We start from the raw sequence: 22,669 nt of genomic DNA, 5'->3' as shown, positions 1-22,669 counted from the left end.
CCAAAGCTATCTCATGTCCCCTTTTTGCCCTCCTGATTTCCCTCTTAAGTATACTCCTACTTTCTTTATACTCTTCTAAGGATTCACTCGATCTATCCTGTCTGTACCTGACATATGCTTCCTTCTTTTTCTTAACCAAACCCTCAATTTCTTTAGTCATCCAGCATTCCCTATAGCTACCAACCTTCCCTTTCACCCTGACAGGAATATACTTTCTCTGGATTCTTGTTATCTCATTTCTGAAGGTTCCCATTTTCCAGCCATCCCTTTACCTGTGAACATCTGCCTCCAATCAGCTTTTGAAAGTTCATGCCTAATACAGTCAAAATTGGCCTTTCTCCAATTTAGAACTTAAACATTGAAGAAGGTTCAGGGAGCTAGAGCTTTCCATTATTGGAGTGAAGAAGGATGAGAGGTGACTTTATAGAGGTGCACAAGATGAGAGGCATCGATAGAGTGGGTAGCCAGAGACCTTTTCCCAGGGTGGAAATGGCTGTCACAATGAGCGTAATTTTAAGGTGATTGGTGGAAGGTTTAGGGGAGATGTGAGAGGTAGGTTCTTTATACAGAGAGTGGTGGGTGTGTAGAATGCACTGCCAGCAGTGGTGGTAGAGTCAGACACAATAGTGACATTTAAGCAACTCTTGGATAGGCGCGTTGAAGATAGTACAATGAAGGGTATGTAGATTAGTCAGATCTTAGAGTGGGATAAAAGGCTGGCATAACATCGAGGGCCGAAGGACCTGTACTGTGCTGTGCCTATGTATACGCATGGATGTAGATTATGCAGCAAAGACAATATTTTATACAAGGCTCTTTGCCACAAATGTTCTGGCAGATAATCAGGTGAATGATTTGAGGTTAAAAGAAGCTCATGTCACCTTTGTACTTTTGAGGTATCTAATAATTATAATGTCAGGGAAGTTATCTACTCAGCTGCCTTTGCTGCTACCCTCCTACAGCCCAACAGGACAAACTGTCCGAAGCTGATGTTTTTCTTTTGTTCCTGTCCTTTCTCCTGCAACTTTCTTTTGACTGCATCTTGACAATCGCATTGATCTTATTATGAGAAAACTGTTAACCAATTAATATCCTTTCCTTGGCTGAAATTTCTGAAATTATTTGCAACTTGAGTATTATGTTTGGATCTGAAATGAGTTTCAGGCTACAAAAGCATAATCAATAAATGCCCACTTATATCTGGATAACATTGTTCACCTTTGCTGTCATGCCTTATCTGCTGCTGAAACCCTCATCTGTGCCTACATGTCCTTATTTCAAAACTTTGCCCATACCTTGACTCACTCCAAAACTTATTTAACTATTGCCCATCTGCTTACAAACCTTTACTGACTCTCTTTTGGCAATCCCTCAATTTTAAAATCTTTAATTCTTATTTTCAAACCCCACAGAGGGCTTACACATCTACAGTTTTGATTGTTCCACTTTTGGCCGCTGTGTTTTCAGTTTCCTTAGGTCTAAACTCTAGATTTCACTTCCTGAATCCACCTGTCTACCTCATCAAAGCATTTTTCATTCGTGGGATATAGATGTCAATGGCTAGGCCAGTAGTTATTGTACAACCCGAAATAGCCTTGAGACGGTGGTGACCTACCTTTATTTAAAATTTTAGTCATAGGCCTACCATCAGTTGTATGAGTACCTTCAGACATTGTGCTTTGGTGAGTACACTAGTTAATGCAAGTTATTTCAGTGCAGGCAGTTTTATTTGGAAAATGTAATGTTTTTGGTACAGGACAGTATGTGCTATCGTTAATATCTAACTAAAAGTAGTTAACATACATGAAAGAAGCAGACCACTAATTTTGAGGGTTAATAACTTGAGACTTTAATTTTTATTTTCTTTCTCCCCACAGATGGCCTGCTGAGTAGTATTTCTAACATTTTGTTTTATTAATAAAGTAGCTATTGCTACACTACCTGAAATCTTACCAATTCTTCCTCCAGTGCAACAAATATCAGTAAAAGGTTTATCATGTTCTGAAAAGAGAAAGATATGTTCTTGATCATCCAGAAGAAACAGAATCCTAATTCTTAACAGGATGTTGAGTCATTAATGCTGAGTGGCATTTGGCAGCAATGCAAGGCAGGTTTGATGGACCAGGTGATTCTTACTCAATGTGTTCTGAGGTTTGTATGATGAGAGGAGAAAATGTCCACAGTGGAAGAACTAGAAATCCATCCTGACCTCTGCAACTGTCATGAGTGGAAATGTATTCCATAATTACTTTGACTCATTATCCTGTCTTGCTTTACTAGATTGTTAACTATCTATAGTCTTACCCTGGTACCCTGTGATTCTAGTCACGTCAACAGTTATGTTGAATTGTTTTATTACAGCCAGCTATGTAAACTGTTATTTCTGTACATTTACCAATCCTATGCCAAAATTTGGATACTTTTGGCATTTCCAGAATGTTTAAGATTTTTACATTTAAATCTTTGGAGTAAAAAGAAGCTTGTGTTAACGGATGTTTGGCCTTTCTGTTCTGTGCACTGCTTATCAACAATATATCGCTCTCCCGATTTCCCCCCTCTTCCCCGACCCATTGTTTTCTCTAGTCTTTCCATGGCTTGGTTTCACTGATGCATAAAGATTGTTTGTGGACTTTGGTGTAAAACTAGTTGACTGCATTCATTCTTGTCTGTCTTTTTGTTTAAGAAAATATAGCAAAGGGAGAAAAATATTGATCATAATTTCTATTCATGAATATGTTGGGCAATGTTGTGATAATAATGTATCCTATTTATTTTTCTTAAATACAATTTTAACCTCATAATCTGTTATTAATTCAAGTTGTCTAAGCCGGTATGTTCTTGTTTGCTACTAGAGAAACTTTTGCCCCACTGGGAATTTAAAGGGTTGTGATTTTGACTGCAAGCCAGCAGAAGATATTTAACATTGACATATTCCTGTAAAGTTGTCCACCATCGTCTACACACATTTGAAGTTTGCAGATCCGATTGAATATGAATGTTAAAAAAAACACACTTGCCTGGAAAAGATTGGAGAAAGCATGTAAACAATGTCATTAACACATGGAGTAAAATTGCAGACTTGAGAAAGGAGCTGCCACAAAGTACCTCTTTAACCACTGTTACTCTTTTACTGCTGCCACTTCAAATTATTCATGCAGCTTTACACCCCTGTGCTTTCTATGCATGATCATAACTCTGTTTTTACGCAAATAAAAGCTGCAACATCCAATTGAAATGTTACGGCATGAAGATCTTGAAACCTTTCATCAAGCAAAATGTTCCTAATACAACCTAACTACATGATGCTGCTTGCCTTTTTTGACAAAAAAGGTTTGGTGCTTTTAATACTTATGCCTGGAGCAGAACCATGCTACTGAACACAGTAGTGCATAGTTGGTTTTCTACCCTGAACCTCTTGCTGCTGACACATTGAGCCAGGAACAAAGTTTCATAAAATTGTCAAATTCCAACCTGAACATCTCAGACCTAGTTTAAGATTCAAAACATTGATATTTATGGTTGTAGAAAGCAAGCAGGAGAGTGGAATTAATCTAGGTAGCCATAGGGAAGAAACATTGACTTTGATTTTAGGAGCCATTATCCTGTCTTTGTGCTTCACCACTCTACATAATTAGAGTTGAGAATGCAGATGTTGAGAACATTTATTGGGGATTAGTAATATAAAATGTTTCTTGAACTGACTACTGGTGATTTAAAGTTTCAAATAGATTACAGTTATGTAAACTTTAAATTATTTTTGTTTTTAATAACCAGAATGAACTGCTTTGTAATATTAAGCATTTGAGGATGAATAGATTAAATAATTTTCTTTTTTGGAACTGCCTGGTATCTTGTAAATTTCTTATTATGGATAGTCGGAAATTAATTTTCATTTTGTAAGACTTCGTTTGAGTTAGTTTTCTATATATAGAAAATGTAAAACGTTTCAATAAAGTTGCCAACTCGTGTTTGAACAACAATGTTTTAGTATTTGGTTGCTGTGTGCCAAATAATAATCTGCTAATATGGTGTATTGAGGCCAGCAGTTACATGGATAATACACCATTTTGAAAAATAAATCCACACTTCAGAGCATGTTGATTATGAAATTATTTCTTTAAGGCTGAATTAGATACAGTTGAGAGAGGGCAGCCAATTTGTTCACCATCAGGATTAAGAGGTATGCAAATCAGTATAGAGAAATGGTGGGTATACTGAGTTAAGTCATGCAGCATGTTTTAATTCCAATGATATTACACTCACCAAACGAAATAAAAGCGCTCAGCTCAGATTTCTATCAGCATTTTTAATGTATTTGTATATTTGTTTTGCAACAGTTTCTGAAACTGGAATAAAATATCAAATTTATGTTATTTTCAGAGCATCAGTTGAATTTAAAGTTTGGAAAGGGAAGTGTTCAGGATTTGATGTTTTCATATTTATTTATAACATGCTGTAAAGCAGGTTTTAGATTACTTACAGTGTGGAAACAGGCCCTTTGGCCCAACAAGTCCACTCCGACCCTCCGAAGAGCAACCCGCCCAGACCCATTCCCCTACATTTACCCCTTCACCGAACACTACGGGCAATTTATCATGGCCAGTTCACCTAACCTGCACATTTTTGGACTGTGGGAGGAAACCGGAGCACCCGGAGGAAGCCACACAGACACTGGGCGAATGTGCAAACCCCACACAGTTGCCTGAGGCGGGAATTGAACCTGGGTCTCTGGCGCTGTGAGGCAGCAGTGCTAACCACTGTGCCGCCCATAAATGATATGCATAAGATTTCCTTATTATGTCTAAATCTTATGACAAATTTTCTAAAGATTTTAAATTCACTTTCTCTTCCCTTCTATTGTTTCTTTATTTGAGCTCATCCAAAACTGTTGCCATATCCTAACATGCACCAAATCCTGACTATTCATCACCCTTGTGACTCATTGACATCCAATAATTTCCAATCCAGCATATGTCAATCTTGAAAGCTTGCACACTTGTTTTTTAAAATTTTCTTTTTGACTTATCCTTTCCTGTCTCCATTTAACCTCCCCTAATATGCTTTTGCAATTTTGGCCTCTTGTGCACCCCCTATTTTCATTGTTCCACTATCGTTGACAGTGTTAGCTGAATCTTGTACTATGAAATTTCCACTCTCAGCTTTTCTGCTTTGCAGTGTCTCATTTATGGTGTTCCTTAAAACATCTCTCTTTACCCAGGAATTTGGTCACCAATCCTAATGTCTCCATTGTAGCTCAGTGTCTTAGGATGTTTCATTTTATTAAAGGCAGATTTATAAATGCAAGCTTTTGCATATTGTTTAACTGAGGTATGTTTACAAGTTAATGTGTTTTGAATTAGATGTGTTTTAGTTTTTTTGATTAAAATGCACCATTATTTCCATTGAAATCTTGAAGTTTGATTGATAGAAATGTTCCCTTATGAGTGAGCTGCTCTGCTTTGTGTTTTAGGGTGTTGGTTTACATTATGTTGGTGCGGAAATGTAGCAAGATTAACTGCAGCTGCTGATTTATGTTTGAAAGCTTAAATGTTGCTGAGTATATGATTACCAGATAAGTGAAATCCTACTTCTCTGTTGAGAATTTATTTGATTAGAAAACATCAAAAATCTGCTTTGCATCAATCTGTATCCCTTACGTTGCATTTTGCAGTGAGAATATATGGCTTCCTTAACAGCTCAAAGAAGAATAAGTAAGTAATTATCAGCTGATGAAAATGTTAAAGCTTTTTAAAAGAAATAAATTAACCATGACATTTTTCTTCATATTTCTGAGGATGTGCTTGAAAGTTTTAGTTCTGGAAATATTTATGTAGATCGATTTTCCCTATTATAATAATTTTGGTGAAGAGTTAGCCAGTGTATTTTAGAAAGGAAATATATTCTTGCTTGTTTTTGGTAATCTGCTTGAATGAACAAAATAAGAATTTGGAAACTTTAAACAGGAAATCAGCATTTTATCTCCCACTTTTTAAGTGGTTTGGAGAAATGGTGAGATGCTGTAATGATAACATCTTTGATTTGACCGTAGACTTAGGTGGTGATGCTGTTAAGTTTGTATTTTTTCTGGTGGGCATCTCACATTTATGTATCCTATTTTGGATCTGCATCTTTGGTAGCTATCCAAAGATTTGGCATTTTGGCTTCAGTCCAGAATTCTCTGAAGTGTGAAGAAACCTAAAAGTAACCAGGTTATAACTTGTATTTGAGTCCTAACTATAAAAAAAAAATCCGTGAGTGCATTCAGGCCAACAAGTAAGGTATCCTACATTATTAATTTTTTAAAAGATGTGCTTTGTTGCTAGAGTACGTGAAATTCATAATGCTGCCAATCTCCATGTTACATGACCAAATAATACAATGATTTTATTCTTTATATCTAATCTTAGCCATTAAAGTGGGTATTCACACTGTTAACAGTGGTGAACTGCATAAGTAGAATTCTGATTTTTTTTTGGCCTTTGTGTCTTTGACTCCAGATTTCTTTTTGCACAACATGGAAAATAATGACTACTTAGATGTTAAACCCTCTTTAGAATTTTAGTAAATCCTAACATTTTGCAACTCAAGTTATAACTGATCCATTTCCTGTACATTGGTTTATGAAATAAATTTGATTTTCTATTTCCTCACTTCAAAGTGTGACATATACTAAGAATGTGAAATCTCATTGACCACACTTGTTCAGTAATTATAGTAAACCGATAAATTAATGTGTTTTTTTTGTAATTGTGATATTGTGGTTAATAATATTGTATTTCATTATCTTTGATCATAATTTAGGCATCACTTGTCAAATTTCTTTGTAATACTCAATGGAAAAAAAATACTTAGCAGTTCTTATTGTGTAAACTGTTAAAATTGCGGTGGCTTAATTGACAGATGTCTGATTGTAGTTGCGGTAGCTGCACTGTTACAAACAAAACCGTAGTAGATATTTTGGAAATACTGCTGCATGGTTTATCCTGTAACTGACGTAGCTGGAGTCAGTAAAGTGGGCATGCATCAGCATGCTCTCTGAAGCAAGCAATGCCTTGGTTACCTTGGATTTGTTTTCCTGTGCGACTGATCTTTATCACCAAAGCAGTATAAAGGCAAGTGAAATAATTTTCTACATATAATAAAATGTAATGATTTGTCCATTCGATTTTCTTTCTTCATCTCGAGTTCCTGTAAAATGCTAATCTGAGGAAGGCCCTGTGCCAGTTCCTTGCAAAGGTTCACGTTTTTGTATCGCTGCCAGTATATTCCTAATATGTATCCATTTGGTTGCTGCTTGTACCAAGTACTCGCTCCCATCTGTGCTCAATGCTAAAACAAATTCTTTGGCGTAGGTTACAGACGGAGGGGTGCAAGGAGTGCATATGAGAGCAAGTCTGGGATTTATGCCAAGCTGTGACCAAACATTAAATAGACGATTAAATAAAATTCATTGTTCGTTTGTCAGCATGAAAGAATATATCAGTATAATAAGGCATACAAGATTTGTTGATTGTATACGTGTGTTTTATTTGTAATTTTGGAATTGAGAGCATCCACATTGGATTGTAGAATGACATCCGCCCTTTTGAATATTAATGTAAATGAATACGAGGCTAGTTTTGTAAGGGCGTTAGCATGCATCAGAAGTGCTGCTTGTCTGTTCATCAAGGCTTGTTTTTATAAAGAATTTTGTTTTGTCTGAAAAGCGTATATAAATCATCTTCGTTTAAATTTTCTAGTTGTCAAATGGATCTAAGGTAGCCAAATTAAAGCAGAAGACTTTTTAAAAATGCTTTTAACATCTAATTTTTTTTCTCCCATTTTTACAGTCAGTGTTCCACAAAAGAAGCTTGCGGCTTCACTTTTTTTGTTCTACAGAGTGATACCAAGGAGAAGATTCTCTGTCCCTGTTTGGCTTGCGTTTGAAGTGCGGCAAGTATCCACCTTTTGGCAATAAACCATTCAGCGTCATGTTACGATTTTTTTTCTTTTATAATGAGGCGCAATGTTTTTGTCTCTGAGCCAACGTTTAAATAATATGCGTTTATTTATATTTTTGTTTTTCAGTGTTAATTTTGTGTTGGTATTTGCTTTGATTTTCTTGAGGGAACACCCTCACAAAGCCAGTGACACATTAACGAGGTCTATGACAAAAAAGACCTGCAGCAAGCATCTTATATTTCTGAATCGAAAATTTTTTTTAAGGCCAAAATAAATAATAAACTAATAGAACGTACCATGGGTTGACATAAAAGAAATAAGATGGCTAGTGAATGTCCCTGCTCCGCAGGGACAATACTGCAATGCAGATGTGCATTTTAAATAATCTTTGGTTAAGCCTTCTTGTACTCATGTTTTCTGAAACTCTTCAGTTTAAGTTACATTAAAATATAGAAATAAATACATTATGAATCTAGTATAAATAACGTAAATGCAGGAAATTTGAAAGCTGCACGCACAAAACAAATATGGCTGTTCACTGAATGATCTGGTGCATTGTTAGGTTGAGAGGTTTCTTTTTCGAAAGTGTTTGTTTAATGGGGAGTGACTTGCTTGTACAGAAGTTATTATGCAGTTTTATAAAATCACACAAATGAAGGAATCTAGTATTTAAATTGTAGTTGATGTAATATATCGTTAATATATTTGGCGCAGTTATCAACCTTTTATGCCGATTTGCCAACAAATTTCCTCTTTTTAAAAAAAATGAAAACTCAAAACAATGTTTCAAAAGAGTACTTATTGAAGTTTGGGTGGCTTACTGTGGAATATTAGACAGGGAATTATGGAAAATTTTGATTATGCTATTTCTTTTCTTCCATATCATAATCATATTAAAGCAGGCAATTTCAACCTACTTTATATATTTAGTGGAAGAGTCGCAGAGCTTAAGGCGTAATACAGCTAAAGACATGCAGAACTGAAGAATATTGGCATGCATAGAGAACAAGTTTATTAAGAATTGGAGAAGGAAGAGCAGCAAGTGTTCATTTAAAGATGGATTGATCAGATTAATTATAAAAGGTTGTAGAAATTCTGGAATATCCTTGTACAATAAGGGGTTTAAATCACTGGAATGAATTACTTAGAGTAGTTGGGAATAATCAACATAAGTTAATCTTGGAATTTAGTCATTCCAAAACGCCTTTCATTGGCAAAACAATGAATTGTGCAATTTTATATTGAGGGCATTTGGCAATTTAATAAACTGTACTGTATAATTTTGTGGTGGCCTGAAGCTATTTGTTACTGCAGCATTTATTGACTACTGACCAGTGTCCACAATATTGAAGAATGAATTTCAACCATTCTTTTAGAATTAGTTCTTTGTGCTGTCTGATACATTAAAATTTATATGCATGCAGTAAATAATCCATGTCGAGTGAGATTAATCAAAATGTTGCTACATTTTAGGAGAGGTACTGTGGTTAAGAAACAAAGACTTGTGTCATTCTTGATCCAGTAGATCACCTTACTGCCATATAAGAATTTCCTTGATATCCACCTTATATCTAGATTTCACCAAGCAAGGAAATGGTCTTGTGCTATTTCTTGACACACTAGTGTATTGTACCAGGAAGCTACAGTTTGTTCTATATTTGCCTCCCACATCCTGCTCTTCTGAATGTATTTGTTCACGTCCAAGTGTAGTTCGTTGGGTGCTAGTTACTTAGCAAAATACTTTCTGAACTTAAGACAACTGAACTGCAAAAATTCAGTAGCATATTGCCTGTATTATTGGGCCTGCGAATGGTGTCCGTTCACTTCTGGTGTGGACTCTGCTCAGTGCTATTTTGGGTGAGTAATTAATACTGTCGCTGGAAGAGTGATGTAGAAGTATACAGCTTAAGCAGCTCATACAGTTGGGTAAACATGTAATTATATGAATCTCTTGATGCCTTTTTCAGCCTTTGCTTTAATTAAAGATAAACTTACAGCTGAAACTTAATTTAGTTGTGTGAAGCACCACCATTAGTATTACTTAAAGAGATCATTGATTCCTTTCAGGTTAGTTGGTATTTGCTGGCTTTTGCTGAGTTAGTAGAAGTATTTGTAGACTTGTAGGTAAATATTTCAGATTGTAGAAATGTACAGGAAGTAGTATAGCACTTGGTGAAGGCTTTGATTCTCATTTCAAGAGTTCTGTATGCACTTCTGCTCCTATCGCATGTGCTGTATTTTCCATTCTCCTTGTCTGTCATGCTGAGGTCAATGAGCAGAAGTGACTGGACAAGCTGCTTGAAGGGATGATGAGGCGGAGAAAGGCTTTTAATAGGATGCCACATCCACCTAGGATTTTCACAGATTGTTCCTTTTTGAGGCAGAGGATAATGTGTGAGATGTCTCCATTACAGTCAGGAGGTTGCTATAGGAACACCTTTAGTCTGAGTAGGACTGTGAATTGGTGAAATTGACCATGGTCATGAGCATTCTCATTTGAGATGGTAGCAGTTCCATAGTGCATGCGACATTTACTGCACCCATCACTCTGCGCGTGCCACTTGTAACTTCAGAATTGTACCAAAACTGGAAAGGGGTTCAGTTGCTGGTGTGCAACAATACACAACACAATATTGCAGGTAAAAGCTGGAGACTGGTGCCTTTGTTTAGTCTGTAATGCATTGTCAACATTTAAACCACCAGAAGAAACCAGAACTTGGCAACTGAACAATGAAGTCTCTTTGCTGTCTAACTTAAGATGTACACCCATGCATGTACATGTTACGCACTTAACAAAACCTATGATACCTCACAAGATGTCATCATGTATGGACGTTTTGGAATGTTTAAAAAATATTTCTTTGGCTTGGACCATTCTGGTGAAATTCTTTATTACTCAAAAGTCTGACTGTTTGCTGCATATGCTCATTATTGCCACCAAGTATATAGTGAACAGTGGAAGAAGGCCGGATTTAACTCCCACAGCATCTTTCTAAATGGAATTCCCATGATTGGCTCACTTGACTACTGTGCCAGTGAACACAACTCCAATTTCCCATTCAACTTCACTTATCCTCTGTTACTCAGTATAACAGTGTTTTTTGACTGGGATGCTAGCATTAAAGTCCCCTACAAAGTGCCCGTTATTAAACTCGGTGAAGTCACACTTTTCCATTACAAAAAATACCTAAAAATTCTTAACACATGCTCGTTGTATTTCTGCTTCTGTACAGAGCTACCTAATGACGACTGCTTGACTGGCAAAAGTTCGCAGTGCAGCACCCATTTTTTATGTATACAAATCTTTTGTACATCTTTTTCCTGTAAGCTTCATCATTGAAGTCCTCATTCATGTCATGCACAACGGAACTTTTATGCAGCATTTCCATCTAACTGGTACCTATGTTCTGTTTTCTGCTTGTTGCATGTCTTAAGCTGGTGTTTACAGCGTTAGTATCTGAGCTGTTAACTGTGAGAACCAGTGATGATGTTTCTTCATCGACATTCTTTTCCTACTCCTTCCGGTCTTGCTCTTCATTACCTGGACAAGTTGTAATTCTTGGGTGTCTGAAAGATGAAAGCATAAGGATAGTGTTGTAAAGGAAGGAAAAACAAGGAATTAATGTTTAATCCAACTATAGTTTATAAATCAAAACGTTGTCTGATAAAGGAGAAATAGGATGTGAGCAGAAGGCTCAGGTATTACTGTAATATCAATTTCTGTGGTGTCAATTTTGCTTCTTGGCATGGTCTCAGTCATCGTCATTTCAGTGGTGTACAGCACCATCTCTCTGAAGGTGAGGGCACACATCTGTACCTGTACCTGCTGCTCCTTGTGGTTTGGACGCTCTTATCATGCGAGAGAGAGAAAAGTGTGCCATTGAATTTGGTACATTGTGGCTGAGTGATGAGCCTGAATGGTGACAGTGTGCACCATCTTTGAGATGTGTATGTGTGTGCATGTGTGAGAGGTTTACATATAAGAACTAGGAGCAGGAGTAGGTCGTCTGACCCTTCGAGCCTGCTCCCGCACTCAATAAGATCATGGCCAATCTTTTCGTGGACTCAGCTCCACTTACCCAAGTTTTCACCATATCCCTTAATTCCTTTATTTTTCAAAAAAAGTATCTACCTTAGCTTTAAAAGCGATCACTGAAGTAGCATGAACAGCTTCCCTGGGCAAGGAATTCCATAGATTAACAACCCTCTGGGTGAAGAGGTTCCTTCACAGCTCAGTTCCAAACCTGCTTCCTCTTGAGGCCATGCCCTCTTGTCCTAGTTTCACCTACCAGTAGAAACATCCTATCTATTTCTACTTTATCGATTCACTTCATAATTTTCTATGTTTCTATAAGATCCCCCCTCATTCTTCTGAAATCTAATGAATATAATCCCAATCTACTCAGCCTTTCCTCATAAGCCAACCCCCTCAACTCTGGAGAACCTCCTCTGCACTCCCTCCTCTGCATCCTCCAGTGCCAGTATATCCTTCCTTAAGTAAGGAGACCAAATCTGCACGTAGTACTCCAGGTGTGGCCTCACCAGCACCTTGTACGGCTGTAACATTTTCTCTCTGCTTTTAAACTCCACCTCTTTTACAAAGAGGACAAAATTCCATTTGCCTCCTTAATTACTTGTTGTACCTTCAGACCAACCCTCTGCAATTCATGTGAAAGACACTCGGGTCCCTCCACAAATCAGCAGGCTGCAACCTTTTACCATTCAAGTAATAATCTATTTTGCTGTTACTCCTACCAAAATGTATGACTTCACATTTACTAACATTGTATTCCATCTTCCAGACCTTTGTCCACTCACTCTATGATCCTCTGCAAAATTTCACAGTCCTCTGCACACTTTGCTCTGCCACCATCTTCGTGTCATCGGCAAATTTTGACACCGTATACGTGGTCCTCAACTCCAAATCATCCATATAAATTGTATATAATTGTGGTCCCAACACCGATCCCTGAGGCACACCACTAGTCACTGATTACCAGCCAGAATATCACTCATTTATCCCCACTCTTTTTGCTTCCTGTCAGTCAACCAATCCTCTATCCATGCTAACATTCTACACCTAACACCATGCATCCTTATCTTATGCAGCAGCCTCATGTATGGCATCTTGTCAAAGGCCTTTTGGAAATTGTATGAAGTTGAGGTAAAGCTATGAGTGTTACGCATGAGGTATATATTGTTATCGATTGCTCCCAAATAAAGGGGTGTTACTTGTGTGTGAGGCTAGTGATGCTGTTGGTGGAATTTGGCATTTGAGGAAGAACTCGCTGATCTTGATCGCTCTCATGAGATCATAAACTTTTGTAGTATTGCATCCAGTTGTCTGTTGTTTCACTGCTGGTTTTAACTGTGTACTGGCTGCTTGCTGCTAGTGCAGTGCCTATCTCTCTGTCCTGTTCATCTCCTTCTGCAAGGCTTCCAGTGCTGCAATGAAATGTCTGAGCTCATGCTATTTTCTGTGATGCAAGCCCCCTTCAAGACGCAAAAGTTGGTTCTAAGTAATGTAAGCTAACTTGAACTCATGGGGTTTTGTGACCTTTGTGCCAATAAATCATTTAGGAGTGCATCCCAACTGAACCTGAACACACTCTTCACCTTTCTTGGATGTTTTATTTAATTCATTTATGGATATGGACATAGTTGGTTGGACCAGGCAATATTGCTTAACTGTAGTTGCCCTTGAGAAAGGGTGGTGAGCTGCCTTCTTGAACTGCTACAGATCATTTGGTATAAGTTTGGTGCAGAATTTCTGAGATATGCTGAATATCGGTGAAAGTTAGCTACTTTTTCTTTCCTACATATCTATCTTCATCATAAGTAATCTAATTAATTCAACTTGTTTTTTAAGTGAAAGGAGTGAGAAATGCATCAGGCATATACTGAGTTCCCTGGATGAAGATTGTTTCGGACTTTTAAAGAATTACACTGCACATTTGATCTGAGCATTCCTACTGTATTAGCAATATTCTTTGAAATAGGTTTAAGTAACCCATTTTAAATTATGCAGCCTGTGGCATCTGTGCACTGACCATAGGTATAGAGTTTAGTTTTTGACTCTTTTTTTTTTTTATTTGAAGTATATTGTAGAAACTAAAATTGTCAGAAATTCCGATCCTTGATTGGAACAGATTGTCATGGAGGTCCTCTGTTTTTGAATGCTTGGATGACCATAACTAAATGCTGCTTTTTTTTTCAGATTGGTGACAGAGAATCAGAAAGCTTAAAGTTCCCAATAGAAATTAGCAAAAAAGAATGTAATTTTCCCATTGTGTTGAACAACTGTAATTGTATTATCTCTCATTCTTTCTGCAAGGCTATATTTTGCCATTTAGTTATGGTCATCCAAGCATTGAAAAACAGGACCTCCAGAACAATCTGTCAGAAAAATCCAAAACAATCTTCGTCCAGGGAACTCAGTATATGCCTGATGCATTTCTCACTCATTTCACTTTAAAAACAAGTTGAATTAATTAGATTACTTATGATGAAGATAGATACGTAGGAAAGAAAAAGTAGCTAACTTTCTGAGATGAAGTTTTCTGAGAAGAATATTTCTGAGATATTCAGCATATCTCAGAAATTCTGCACCAATGGCCTGAAAGTACTTTTCAGGAAACAGTACTTTGGGGGAGAAAAGTACACATTAAATGGCAATTAGTAATAGAATGTAATATAAGAGTCAGTGTAGTTTTGGTTCTGATCAATCTTTACACAGTGCATTGTTCAGCTGTGTAGAAATTCTAATCTGAAGAGAGTAGAATCTAAGTAATTTGTCATAGCAAACAATGAAATGATGCTACCAGGTAACATTTTTGCTATTTTAAATTTCATAAATATTAAGTAGATGTATTTGATTTAACTGATACAAGAGTTTGACTTTGTATTCTAGCACATGTTAAATTATTCATTCTTTCACTGTGTTTCTGCAGAGCACTAATTGCACAAAAAGAATGCAACAGAAGTAGAGTTTGCTCTTTGGGATGAGGTAGTAGGTTGTATAGTTTTAGGGTCACACCCACACTGGGAGATAACTATACAATCTACTGTCTTTCCTAAGGTGGCAGAATATCTTCCACAACCATCTAACGCCAATTGATCTGCTGCATGTAATGCTGTTACATATCTATTATAAAGGTCTTGTATCTGTGATTTAAATCTCATTCTAGGTATTGACCGCAAACGCTAAATGTAATAATGCATTACATTTTCTTGGTTTGTGACTTCATTTATTCACTTCTGTATTATACTTTTTTAGGAGTCTAGAAATTGCAATAAAGTCTTGTAGTCTAGAAATTCTTGACGTGTGATTTTTGATCAAAAGTTTTCGGTACAAGTATTATCAGGAACTAATTTCCTTGTAGATAACAGTTAATTGTTCCTTTCAGTGACGGGTATATTTTAGGTATATTTAGGTAATTAGTGCGGAAAGTTTACTCACCTTATGAATTTAACCACAGAGCTGCTTTTCCTGTGTTATGTGATTTGCCCTGGTTAATTTGCCCTTTCCTGTCAATTTCCTTTTTTAAAGGTTTTATGTTTTATAGTTCTGGAACAGGTGTGTGGATTCAATCAAAATGGAGGAGGTGGGGAGATGAGGTACTCAATCCCCTGAGATACTCACCTCTGTAAAGCATCAGGAGTATTGGTAGATGCTGCATGCTCGTTCTCAAAGGGCAGCAAGGCCCTTCATTGAAAGGTGCATTGATGAACATTGTGGGTGCACGATTGGGTTTCATTGTGATACCTTGTATGTTTGAACAGCCTATCAATGTTTGTTGATATTGTGATTGTTAATGGCCATTTTGGCAAGATATTGGTGGGTGGGTGTCAGCCATAAACTATAAAGCAACAAGAATTCAAAACTAAGCAGAGGTAAAATAGGGGACGGTTGTAAAATAATTGTCATTCCAACAAATAATGTCATTGGTAATCTAATTTTGTAAAGTTATCAGGTAGTGCAAATTTTCTTTACAATAAAGAAAAAAGTTCTGATTTCACAACAGACTTATTTTTATGAACGTAAGGACACTTTTTAAAGAAAATAAAATAAACATGGGCCTCTATTTAGACACTGAAGATTGCTTCATTGTATGGTTCTTGTACTTGAAAATGTTGAAGCAATTTCTCTTGACAGACAAAAACCTTAAGATGATCATTGTGGATAATATGGTGTGCTCCTGGGTAGAGGTAGTAGGTTGCATAGTTCGAGGACAGAGATTTTGGCCCAAAAGAGATAACTATACAACTTGCTGCCTTTCCTAGGGCATCATAATGAACATCACAACTGAATCTTCTGCAGCCATGACTAGTCAACATACACTACCTTAAAAAAGGTGAGGTATAATAGTATACGTTCTGATCTTTAAACTTCTGTGTTTGAGCACAACATAGACTTCTATTGTAAGTGTTTATGCTTTTGTGAGAGTTGTTGCCATTATTTATTCATAAAAAGTTGCTAATATTAAGGATTTTAAGATGTTTATTCCATTTTTTTGATAAACCTACTTTGAAAGTATATTTTCATCAGAAGTGTATTTGTAGAATTATTTAAATAAAAAAAATTCTTTCAAAATTGTAGATTGCTTTTTTTGATTGTAGATAATGTCTTGGTTCCCATATCAGGCAACCGTTAGTAGAATATGGTTGAACCTAAATGGATGGCTAGTTTTTCTTGATGTTCAACAACATTACCATTGAATTCTCCATCATCAATATCCTGGGTGGGGGTTACCATTAATCAGTAATTACTTGTATACTTGGTCGTATTCTGTGTGGCTTTAAAAACATCAATAATGAGAATTCTGCAGTGTGTAACCAAGCTGCTGACTGTCCAAAGCCTGTCACCATCTATTAGGCACAAGATGGGCATATGATGAATACTCCCCACTTGCCTGGATGAAAGCAGCTCCAGTGACACTTTAAGTTTCACTGTCTAGGATAAAGCAGCTTGATTGTTTGGCAGTGCTGCCTTAAACATTCACTCCATCCACTGATTTGCAGCAGCGTGTACATGTACAAGATACATTGCAGCAACTTGCTGATGCTTTTTCAACAACACCTTCCCAAATTAAACCTCTGCCACCTAAAGGGAATCGCACATAGGAATGCAATCATTTGCAAATTTGCTTCAGGCTGTGCACAATCCTGATGTGGAACTGTTACTGTACCTTCACTCACTGGGTCAAGAACCTGGAACTCCCACATACCAACATTCCTTCCCATCTCAGCATTCCAGGGTAGTTACAGATGGGCACTAAATGGTGCATTTGTCAGCTATGCTCAAATTCCTTGAAAGAAAGACTTAACTTGCAGAAGTCGTTTTGGGATCATTTATTACAAGGCATTGCTATTAAGTTAAAATAGACAGGTCACATTTTTGTCCAAATGTTTCATGGTTCCAGCAGTAGAGTCTATATTCACTAATTCAGTGCTGCAATACATAATACGTTTATAAACAGTCTATTATTTATAAATGGGATAGATAGTTTGGGGAAAGGTGTTTTGTAGAACAAAATGTTCTGATTTTTAAGATCCTCTATAAGAATGATGGCATAGAGCATTCAGGGATATGTCTTGATAATTGAATTTTTAATAATCTCTTCATTTAGCTTGACAATGTTTTGTGCTGTGTTAGCTGATAACAGCATCACCAGAGCATTGGGCCATCTAGGATTGTGATAAACAATAGGATCCAACAGTTTATGTCCTGAATAGATTTAAGGATTTGAGAAAAAAAACAGAAAATCAAACTAATCAAAGCAAAATTTGCCTAAGTAAGAAAAAGGAAGAGATCAAGAAAAAAATGAATCGACAAGGGGCAAAAGAAATGTAATAATTTTTAAAAATAATTTACTATTTGCAAGAATAATTCATAATTCCTTTATGGGCAAAACAGGTTCATTGACATTACAGAAGTGCAAATCTTCAATAATTAGGTACCTTGGTAATTTTGCAGTCCTACCATTCTCCAAATTTTGCATTTTACGAAAAATATGTTGAATATCATTTTAAAGGGTCTGATGGAGTGGCAAAATTTGTTCAGCAAATTGTAGCGACTCTTAATTCTCAATGTATGCCTTTACTCCTAAAGTTCCTGGACACGTCTCACATGAATAATGATGCACACATTAAACTTGCCATTACTTCAACACCAAAATCTTGGCCAACATTTTTGCCATTTACAGGGTAAAAGGTTGCTATTTTAAATTATGTCTAGGGTATTATAAAGGGAAGGCTAAATTGCTAAAAGAATTGGCTGTGAGCAGTTTCTTTTTTTCTGGACATTCCTATTAATATTATTTCATTATTCTATAAGTTCCCTTAGCAATTAAAATGTTATTTGGGAATCACTTTACAGGGGAAAGAGTATTCAGTGTGGCAGCCACTGAAAACAAACCAGCAGTTTTATTTTCAACTTGCCAGAGTCAATATACAATACACAGCTAAATCAAAAATCAGCATGATATAATGATAATCATGTGCCACATGTACATAATGTTTAGTCACTTTGCAAAATAATACTTAACATTCATGCTATACAGATTATAGTAGTCTTTGTGATGGAAGAACTCTTTACAGATTGAAGTTGTATGCTTTTAGAATGTCTTTTCCATCCTTTGATTGAACAGCACCAACAATGCTTACATAGTCACACAATACACTTTTAAATCCCCTGCAAAAAAAGAACACATTTAACATGATTGTAAATGACTAACAATCATAAATTTGCTTTTAATGGACTGGTCTACATCAATGTTATTACCCTCTTGATCTTCTAATCTCTACATTCTTATAGACAATATGCGTGCATTGGCTTTTCCAGTAGAGTGGTATTACTTCAGTTATGCATAAAGTCCCATCTTTGCCTATCTCCATTCTTTCTTTTTAGCAGAAATAATTATAGGGTTAACTTGCATAATTGCCTCTTTAACCCTAATGTCACTGTTCTATCTGGTCATCGATGAGTCAGAATTTTATGAACTTTAAAACTGGAAAATCAAAAACAAAAAATAACATTGTTGAAGAAACTCAGTGGATCTGGCAACATCTGCAGAGATAAAGCAGAGTCAGAGTCAATTTTTCAGGTCCAGTGACCCTTCAGAAAACATGAAATTTTGCTGCTACATGAAGTTTCACACTGGTTTTCATTGCTATCTCCATCCCAAACTGCTTGCTCAGGCTGAACCCAACTTTGTGCAACTGTAGAATCTTAATGACACAAGCCATGTTACCTGTGCATCAAGCAATTTCACTCACCAAGACCATCAAGTTTCAACTCCACATTTTATTACCACAGCTACAGAAATGCTCATTCATAATTTTGCAAAATCCAACTAATGTGGCTTTACTACTTACATTCCCATATTTCATTTTCCTCTATTAATAAAGAGCTCTGGTGCCTTTTATTCTATTTATTTTTCTAGAGTTAGAAAGTGGAACTTAATAATCATAAATCTCCTTTAAAATTTCTTCCTTTTGATAATCATTTTGACTAACCATTATTTGATCATCCCCTACCTCACTTGTGTAATGATTTGGGACATTATAGAACATCTATAACAAAGTACAAACTTGTGATTCCTCATTATTACCAAATCATTTGTTAAGTGCAAAGAAAGGGATCCTACCTGGACCTCAGGTGAGAACCCCCCAGCAAATGGTAATTACTTTCAAGATTGAGGCATTGATTTGCTTGCCTTTTCCAGGTATATACTCTAAGTGACAAATCCATCGATGCAGTGACCACACGGAAGGGATCCTTTGTATATAAAAATAAAACCTTGTGAGAACAGTTTAAAATTTAACATGGTTATCTAATGATGAAAACAAATTCAAACTCATACCACTGAAATTCCAGTGATTGTTTCCTTGTGGTCACGAAAGCTGGCATGGTGTGTACCATCAATGGAAAACAGTTTCAGTTCGGTGCTGTGTACTAGAATGATGGTATTAATCCCATGGCCTTCAACAAGTATATTATTATTCCAGCCAGTTATTTTGCAGCTGAAATTTCCAACCTGTTTAGCTTTTATAAATAAAATATCAAGTGATTAATTCACATAACCATTTAAGGTGTAACTTCAAAAGGGAAAAGACTATAACACTACAGTAGCCCCGTTCCTGGATCTACTCAATTTAAGCAATGGGTACATTAGTTGTACCAGTTCCTTCAACTTTTTGAAGCTATGGATCAATGAGAAATAGGCACCTGTTAAATCTGACTGGTCATTAGAAACACCAAGATTTGCATCCAGGTACACTGGTGCACTCCACTATTTCATTAAAGTCTAATTAGCAGGATATGAGAACGATATAACCCTGTTGTGTTCTTGTGAACTTGCCTAACGTGCCAAGCACTCTGACCATCAAGAGCAGGATATTTAATGTAACTGGTAGGTGCAGTTACAAGACAATTTGAGTATATTGTTAACAAACCAATCAATCTCCAGCATCTGCAGTCCTCCCCTCTCCTAAATTATCAGCGACATACTGCTGTTGTCTTATAGTTAAATCTGAACTAACAAATACAAAAAACACAAACTGCACTGAGCTGAAATCATGCTGCTGAAGCTTCAGAATAATAAATTTCAAACTATAAATAACAGGAAATCAGAGATAAATGCAGTAATGGAACATCTATATGATGGCTTTAATCTGCATATAGATTGGGCAAATCAAATTCCTCCTGTATATATTGGATGGTTGTCTGAGGCAGTCTTAGACTGAGTATTTTACAAAGAGAAATGAATAAATTAGTGATGTAGTTGACAGACACCCCTTGGTGACCATAAGATGATGGAATTCTTCACCAAAATGGAGAATGAGGTAGTTGATTCTGAGACTGGGCCATAAATTTTAATAAAGGGGAACTATGAAAGATTAGGAAATGCTACTGCGAGGAATGACAGTGGATAAGCAATGACAAACTTTCTAAGAGTGAATATGTAAACAACAATAAAAATGTTTTGCATAAGTACAAGGGGAACAATGGCCAAACCATGGCTTAAAAACGATGTTAGACAGTATTATTAGCAAACAAAAAAGAGAAGAGTGATACAAATTGTCAAGAAAACAAATAGACTCAGGGTTGGAAAAAGTTGAGAAACCAAAGCAGAACCAAGGGATAGATTAAGAAGGGGAAAATAGAAGAGAGAGTAAGCTTGCAGTGAACATAACTAAAAGTTTCTATAGGTGTATAAAAGAAAAAAAAATGGTGTAAACTAAAGTAGGTTTAAGTCAATAGCAGGGAATTTATGATGGGAAACAAAAAAATGGCTGATAAACTAAATTCCTATTCATGAAGGGGGATTAAATAACATACCAGAAATTGAGAACACAGGATTTATTGAAAGGAAGGAAGAAACCAAATCCGTATTAGGAGAGAATGGCGTTGGATAAACAGATGGGATTGAAGGCTGGTTAATCATCAGTGTTTGATAATCTTCACCCTTGAGCATTTAGGAAGTGGGCCTAGAAATAGTGGCTGCTATATGGTGGTCAACTTTCAAAATTCTTTAGACTTGGGAACATTTTTTATAGATTGGAGGGCAGCTAATGTAACCTCAATATTTAAAAACAGGGAATGATGGACCTTTAAGTCTGACATCAGTAGTGGGGAAGATGCTGGATGACTTGAATCTGCATACAAATTGGTCAAATTCCTACAGAAGACACAAAGCTAAGTGAAATGGTAAGCTGTGAGGACGATGCAAAGGTGTTGCAGTGTGATTTGGACAGGCTGAGTGAGTTGTCAAAACACGGCAGGTGCAGGTAATGTGATTAAATGTGGGGTTATCATTGATGGTAGTAACTCAAGGTTTTCTCAGGCCATCTATTTTCAAGAACTTTATAGACGAGCATTTAGAAAACGGTGGTAGAATCAAACACAATCAGCATGCATTTACAAAAGAGAAATTACACTTTACAAAACTGGCAGAATTCTTCAAGGATGTAACTAGACTCGATTGGGGGAGCCAAGTAGATGTTTATTTGGAATTTCAGAAGGCTTTCAACAAAGTCCCATGCAAGAGATTAATGCATAAATTTAAAGTGCATGGTATTGGAGGTAGTATATAGAGATAAATTGAAAATTGGTTAGTAGATAGCAAACAAAGAGTAGGAATAAATGAGTCTTTCTGAATGGCTTTGAAGTAAAAAGAAGATTGATGAGGGCAGAGCAGTGGATGTGATCTATATGGACTTCAGTAAGGCGTTTGACAAGGTTCCCCATGGGAGACTGATTAGCAAGGTTAGATCTCATGGAATACAGGGAGAACTAGCCATTTGGATACCGAACTGACTCAAAGGTAGAAGACAGAGGATGGTGGTGGAGGGTTGTTTTTCAGAGTGGAGGCCTGTGACCAGTGGAGTGCCACAAGGATCGGTGCTGGGCCCTCTACTTTTTGTCATTTACATAAATGATTTGGATGCGAGCATAAGAGGTACAGTTAGTAAGTTTGCAGATGACACCAAAATTGGAGGTGTAGTGGAGAGCGAAGAGGGTTACCTCTGATTACAACAGGATCTGGACCAGGTGGGCCAGTGGGCTGAGAACTGGCAGATGGAGTTTAATTCAGATAAATGCGAGGTGCTGCATTTTGGGAAAGCAAATCTTAGCAGGACTAAAACACTTAATGGTAAGGTCCAAGGGAGTTTTGCTGAACAAAGAGACCTTGGAGTGCAGGTTCATAGCTCCTTGAAAGTGGAG

General features: G+C 36.7%; 1 protein-coding gene and 1 long non-coding RNA gene across 5 annotated transcripts in view; one reads left to right on the top strand and one right to left on the bottom strand.

Annotated features, from left to right (window-relative positions):
• The window catches only part of LOC122558983, a 28,426-nt gene extending 23,891 nt beyond the window's left edge, over positions 1-4,535 (top strand). The window contains exon 3 of the long non-coding RNA XR_006314295.1: positions 2,853-4,535. This is a non-coding gene — a long non-coding RNA (uncharacterized LOC122558983). The remainder of the gene's footprint in view (positions 1-2,852) is intronic.
• Positions 4,536-11,378: 6,843 nt separating this feature from the next.
• The window catches only part of fbxw12 (F-box and WD repeat domain containing 12), a 35,642-nt gene continuing 24,351 nt past the window's right edge, over positions 11,379-22,669 (bottom strand). For 3 of the 4 annotated variants that reach the window (XM_043708002.1, XM_043708005.1, XM_043708004.1), the window contains 3 exons: positions 19,806-19,987; positions 19,590-19,720; positions 17,278-18,634 (listed from right to left, as the gene is read on the bottom strand). In XM_043708002.1, coding sequence (XP_043563937.1) covers positions 18,535-18,634; positions 19,590-19,720; positions 19,806-19,987 — 413 coding nt within the window. In that variant the 3' untranslated portion in view covers positions 17,278-18,534. Of the gene's footprint in view, positions 11,509-17,277; positions 18,635-19,589; positions 19,721-19,805; positions 19,988-22,669 lie in introns of those variants that run through there. The other variant, XM_043708003.1, reaches the window with a different exon arrangement.

Source organism: Chiloscyllium plagiosum, chromosome 18 (genome assembly GCF_004010195.1).
Source record: "Chiloscyllium plagiosum isolate BGI_BamShark_2017 chromosome 18, ASM401019v2, whole genome shotgun sequence".
NCBI classification, from domain to species: domain Eukaryota; kingdom Metazoa; phylum Chordata; class Chondrichthyes; order Orectolobiformes; family Hemiscylliidae; genus Chiloscyllium; species Chiloscyllium plagiosum.
Note: the sequence above shows the minus strand (reverse complement) of the source record. Positions and strands in the feature narration are given on the sequence as shown.